The 6,139-nt window shown below is 41.1% G+C and overlaps 1 protein-coding gene across 2 annotated transcripts; it reads right to left on the minus strand.

Moving 5' to 3' along the window:
* Positions 1 to 253: 253 nt before the first annotated feature.
* On the minus strand, positions 254 to 5,423 carry PRSS37 (serine protease 37). 2 transcript variants are annotated; one of them, XM_069462376.1, is made up of 5 exons: positions 5,390 to 5,423; positions 3,174 to 3,315; positions 1,715 to 1,965; positions 1,025 to 1,161; positions 254 to 394 (listed from the first exon to the last, which is right to left on the minus strand). In XM_069462376.1, the coding sequence occupies exons 1-5, from the start codon at positions 5,421 to 5,423 to the stop codon at positions 254 to 256; spliced, it is 705 nt and encodes a 234-aa protein (XP_069318477.1). The 2 variants fall into 2 exon arrangements, with proteins under 2 accessions (XP_069318477.1, XP_069318476.1); XM_069462375.1 differs by having other exon boundaries at positions 1,712 to 1,965.
* Positions 5,424 to 6,139: the final 716 nt, after the last annotated feature.

Here is a 6,139-nt window from a genome sequence, read left to right on the forward strand (position 1 = left end):
ATAACCTCAAAGGTTTGTTATGTACATTAAATGAGATAATGAATATAACCTATAGTACAGTATAGTCAGTGCTCATTTCGTATTTTGTTCTTGATTCTTCACATCATTAAAGATACAGAGACAAAAAAGAAAACATAAGCTATTGGTATGCTGCATCCAAAGATTTTTATTTGGAGATTTTGAGTTAAGAGAAAAACATCAGCTTACACAGTCACTGACAGAGCCAATGGAATGCAGAGGGTGACGTAGGGTCTCATTTGTCCTTAGTGTTTTTCTCAATCCAGGATACATATTTGTAAACATTGGTGTAAATGCCAACGTCTCCTCCCATGAAATGCCCAACTTCAATCCCCTGGAGCTTGTTTTTGCAGATGACAGTAGCTACAGCGACCTCCTGCCAGAGATCATGAAGAGATGGAGGGAGAGAGGGAGGGAGGGACGGAGGAAGGTGGGGGGCGGGTGGGGGGGGGAGAGAGAGAGAGAGAGAGTGAGATCTTCTCCTCACAGGAACCCTCTCTAGCCCCCAGCTTGGGTGAGACCTGCCTATAGGCAGCATGCTGTGTCTTGAAAAGAGCACTGAATCGGGGGAGGGGAAGCTTGGGTCCTTTTTCAAGCTTTTCTGTAACTAGCCTTGTGTGATCTCGAGAAAGTCGGAGAACAACTTCTCTAGAAATCACATGTAAAATGAGTCAAACTCCATTTTCTGAAGTGGTGAAGCCAGTTTCAGCTTGTGAAAAGTTTGAAATTTTTTTTAAGCAGTGGCTAATTTTACTATTTTACTTGCAGCTATGAGAACAAACACCTAGCAAAGTGTATTTAACTAGAGATACTACCTGATGCCCTTTAATGAATAGAGGTACCCTGCAAGGAGAGCCCATTACTGAAGAAACAGTGGTGGCTTTGCAACAGCCATGTCAAATTCTCAAGAAATTACTTAGAACTTCAAAAAATTGTTTATATCATGATTATATAGTTAACTGGGCACATGCACATAAACGAAAGCTGAATATAGAGAAAAAAGTACCCCAAAAATTCGGCTGAATACTTTCACAAATTTCACACATAAGGAGTTCCTGTGGCTTTTTCCTTGTTCAGTTTTTTGGCACTCCTTATCAGACATCACTGGGGCCTCTAGGTTCTGCCGTAAGTCAGGGTGTCTGCCTGAGGAGACAGGGATAAAAGAAAACATCTTGTTGACAATTGTTATTTAATCCTCTTAACCACCACCCTCTATTTCAACTGATGTATTTTTGTGTGAGTCTAAAGAAAATAAGGAATGAGAAAAAGGGAAGGAATGATCTTGAGCATGGTTATGAGAGTTAATCCCAAGGGTTTTGAAAAAGTAGAGTTTTCTTTTTACTCCATGGCCTATCTTGGAGGAATAAGTGGCCTGAATCAAGTTCTTGGAAGTGTCTTTTACATGTGAATTGTGACTCTGACAATCAGGAATGGTACGTATGACCTCTGTGCATAGTAAGATGGCCTGGTGGCTCCAGCTGCCAAAGCCTGGCAGAGGCAATGGGGCGTTAGACACCCTGGGAAAGAAAGAGCTTTGTTCTTCTGGGCAGGTCTGTTTTTGCCAGACCACTCATAGCAACTCCCTTGAATCTCCACCTATTCTCCTCTCCTCCCTTCTCACAGTTACGAAGAGATGGATGCTTCTCTTCAAGGATAATTGATGGTCCTTATTTGCTGTGAGAGGTACACTCACCACTGTTTTGTTGGCTCCAGTCCAAACCTGAGAGCAGGCAGACAGTGCCTGGCCGGACATTGCTGGTGGCAATGGGAAGGGGCTGAACTTTGTGGTTGAAGGCAGCAGGCTTAGCTAGCTTAATGAGCATGAGGTCATCTTGCGGGGAGCTATGACTGTAGTTCCAGTAGCGGATGATCTGGACAGGGTTAATTGTCTGCTCTGTCCCATCTCTGACTCTACTCTTGAAATTTCCCAGCATCACTTTCAGATTTCTGGAGAGAGAAGGGGTTGGATGTAATCACTATGACAATGATGATGATGATCATCATCATCGTTGCTAAGATACTGAATGTTACAATGTGCCAGGTACTCTGCCAAGTGCTTTATCTAGATTATCTCATTTAACTCACAAATCTATGCAGCAGATCCTACTTTTATCCTCATTGTACACATGAAGTAATGGAGGCACATAGGAGTAATTCACCCATCGTCAGATAGTAAGTGGTGGAGCCCTTGACCACTATGTTTTCATGTAGCACCCTTAATGTAGTGAAGAGGAAAATGATGTAGTCAAATAATTTCCCCTCCTCTCCAGCTCTAGCCTGTCCAGAAGAATAAGATGATCTGAGGCTGGGTATCTGTTTGGTTCACTAACTGATGCACTAACAACCCTAGTCTACCCTGCTGTGCACCTGTGGAAGGTGACATATGTGACATGTGTGACATAAATCAATGAGCTTTCTTGTCCTCTTGCTTCCCATTGGATTTTGGCCAATAGGAAGCACCAGAAGGAAACTGGAAGAAAAAGAGTGAGATTGGAGTATTTGTCCTCCTAGCTTCCTCCATGCAGTGTTGCCACAGATTGGCTATGTCCCTTGACCACAGGTTACAATTTCTATCAAGTAGTCTCTTACATGATTCTCTGTCTCTGTCTATTTTCCTTGAAACCATTCACCCCTTTAGGCCTAGGGGTGGTCACTGCATTTCCTTAGTAATAACCCAGGTGGTACAGAACTATTCTTCGTGTTTTCCCTTTAATATCTCATACCCTTGCCATTAGTTCCTTTTTAAAACTCTCCTCAATTTACCCAGTTTGAGTGCATTATCAGTTTTTACCTTCTGGGCCCTTAACTGATAAAATGCATTTATATTACAAGTAAAAAGGGTTGAAAAAACTGATTGGAGACTAAGGAGGAATAATATGTATCAAAGGGTTCCTCAGCAGTGGCACTATCAACATTTTGGGCTGGACAAGTCTTTATTGTGGGGAACTATGCTGTGCACTGTAGGATATTAAGCAGTATTTTTGCACTGGCCTCTACCTGCTAGATGCCGATAGCATTGCTTCCTGGTTGTGACAACCAAAAATATCCTCAGACATTGCCTAATGTATCATGGGGGGGAAGTTACCCCTATCTAAGAACCACTGGTCTAGAATGAATAGTAGCTATTTCAGAAAGTGGGGATGCCCAATACTCACGGTAAGTAGCAGTGAGCTGGGGCCAGTACCCATTGGGTTTTGATGAGGACACCCACACAGGGATTGAAGTGAGACTTTAGGTATACTAAATAGGGAGCATGATCTTCTTTCTGCACAGATGAGTGAGCAAAGAAAGATGTCCCTGAGAAAATAATGAATATTCTTAACATATGTTAAAACAAGACAATCAACAATTTCCTAGTTGAAAGGGAATATGGATGATTTTAAAGAAGTAATCAATTAGCCAGAAAATGTGAATATATTTGACTTTTTTTCCTAATAAAAATATAAATTAAAAGGACACACTATTTCATCTAATATTTATAATAATTTCTGTTTAATATTGATGATATGCAATCTAAGAAAGTATAATGAGAAAGACCTTCATTCACTGCTTGTAAATTGATTCTATCTTCTTGAAAAGCAATTTAAAAATAGGCTTCAAGAATTATAAATTTTTCTCCTGTGGGCGGGGCAAAGACAATATACATAACCTAAACATTTGTATCCCTGTAATATGCTGAAACAAAAAAAATTAAAAATTAAAAAAAATTGTAAATTGTTGCACAAGGTGGGATGTGTAAAAGGTAAAAGAAAAAAAAAGGAATTGTAATTGTAAATTTATAACCTGTGACTTAGTCATTCCAATCTAAGAATCCATTCTAAAGAAAAAATCAGATATAGACAAAGATTATGAATAAGTGTGCTCATTTTAGCACTATAATAGCTGAACATCAGAAACATAAATGTCCAATACAATATTGGACGTTGAAATAAAGAAGCACATGAAGGGCCAGGCATGGTGGCTCACACCTATAATCCTAGCACTCTGGGAGGCTGAGGCGGGAAGATAGCTTGAGCTCAGGAGAGACCAGCCTGAGCTAGAGTGAGACCCCATCTCTACTAAAAGTAGAAAAATTAGCCGGGTGTCTTGGTGCATGCCTGTAGTCCCAGCTACTTGGGAGGCTGAGGCAGGAGGATTGCTTGAGCCCAGGAGTTTGAGGTTGCAGTGAGCTACGATGACACCACTGCACTCTAGCCGGGGTGACAGAGCAAGACTCTGTCTCAAAAAGAAAGCACATGAACAAGTGGAACATCATATATTAAAAGTTGTATTTATAAAATATATTAAACAGCAAAGAAAATGTTAATAAAACTTCTTTAAGCTAAAATAGCAATAAAAATGTATGTAACATAATCCAATTGTCTAAACAAAAATAAATCATTTAAATGCAAATATATATATAAAGTCTGGGAGTAAATTTAAACAAGGTGCTAGCATGTATTAACTGGGAGGGGAGACTATGAATTAAACCTATTTTTTTCTACTTTTGAAATTTCTAAATTTTCTAATATGAACATATAATGTTTTTATAAATAAATTATTTTTGAAATACCCTGGTGAGTGAAAGGGAGGAAGGCCAGTACTGTTCTTGTTTTGGCTGCTCTCAGTACTTCTGTTAATCCTCCCTAAGCCTAGGCTTGCACCTCCCCACACCCTTCTCTGTGTGATCACACAGTTAGAAACCCCAAGGGGAACAGGTTAGATGATTAATAAGGAAAGGAGACATTGAACTCTGTATCAGGCATTGTTCTATATGCTTTGCCTGGATTTATGTAATCTTCACAGTAACTCTATAATGTAGGTAGTAATACCCTCATTTTAAAGAAACCGAAGCACAAAATGATTAATTAACTTACCCAGTATGTGATACAACCTAGGCAGTCAGGGAGTGGTGAGAAATGCCTCACCATAAAATTCTGCCATCAGAACTTCATGGAAGGCAGGGATTGCAGAAAATAGGGCCCTAGTCTTTGATCTTCTGTTTCCAGCTTCTCCATCCCCTGCATCCTGAGTCTTTAAAGTGTTGGAAAAGGTCAAAACGTGTTCTCTATTCTTCTGACCACACTGGGACTTTCTCAGAGGGTGATGAGGCACACATTTTTGAATAAGAAGGTGGAGAACACTCACTGTTGAGCATTCTCCAAGGCAGGTGTGCGTGCCTTAACCTACCTCATAGCTTAGCACTAGAGGGGCAGGCTCAGCCTGTCTTGAAAGCCTCTGGATAGAGTCTAGGAGGGGAGTCCCCTAATTCTGCTCATGACAGTGTTTCTTGACTTTTCTTCTGCACCCGTCACACATCCTGCCTCTGCCTTACCCCATCGTACATTAAGCTATGTGTTACAGAATACAGTAGGGGGTCTTGGGTACATACCAGCAAGAATACTTAAATAGAAGATAAAATTCATGAGGTCCAGCTCTTTCTGTGTGATATGTTGAAGAAGATCAGCAGAATTTGGAGCCCTTAGCTCAGTTGTCTCCTCCAGAACACCTGGTGGAATTCAGTGGATATGGTTAGGTATGGGGGCACTCCATGGGATTGAAAAGCAGCTCTGGGCATAAACAGGGGAGGGAGGGAGATGACTCCAGATAGGTAGATGGAAGCCCTTCTCCTCCAGGGAAGGTGGGGTATTGTGCCTCCATTGAGGCCTTTCAGGGAGGGAAAACAAAATTTCATTCCTTAGACTCCTAGATCCAAATCCCTCTATCTGCTGCCCCTAGAAGCACATCTGCTTGAAGGTAATTCAGTTGTCTATGGAAAGGGAGATCTAGTTTCAGGACTTATCTTCCCCACCCAGTTTCTGAGGCCAGGGATGTGGGGGACAGGATTCCCCACCTTAGCTCAGGGAGACAGTGTCCTGGGTTTTGCTCTGAACCCCCTGCTACTTATGCTCTCCTTTGGCCCCTCCCTTCTTTGTTACACTAGCTTCATCTGTACCTTTGATCACTATTTCATCACTCAGTCATTATCACCAACTTGGTCTTTGTTGTCCTGATCAACAGCTTTGAGCTAAGGAAATGTAGAAATGAGCAAGATTTCTAGAACAGATATCTTGACAGTTGTGGAATGGCTTATAGTCTAGATGACATTAGATTTAGGAACTAATGTATGTTGGTGACAGTT

This window comes from Eulemur rufifrons, chromosome 29 (assembly GCF_041146395.1).
Source record: "Eulemur rufifrons isolate Redbay chromosome 29, OSU_ERuf_1, whole genome shotgun sequence".
In the NCBI taxonomy this organism is placed as follows: domain Eukaryota; kingdom Metazoa; phylum Chordata; class Mammalia; order Primates; family Lemuridae; genus Eulemur; species Eulemur rufifrons.

Bases quoted from the DNA above. Each gene is read 5' to 3' on its own strand.
- PRSS37 (XM_069462375.1), bottom strand. From the start codon at position 5,423: ATGAATTTTATCTTCTATTTAAGTATTCTTGCTG. The intron at 3,316-5,389 runs GTATGTACCCAA...TTATTTTCTCAG, and splicing joins CTATTTAAGTATTCTTGCTG to GGACATCTTTCTTTGCTCAC. The intron at 1,966-3,173 runs GTGAGTATTGGG...TTCTCTCTCCAG, and splicing joins CCAGCTCACTGCTACTTACC to AAATCTGAAAGTGATGCTGG.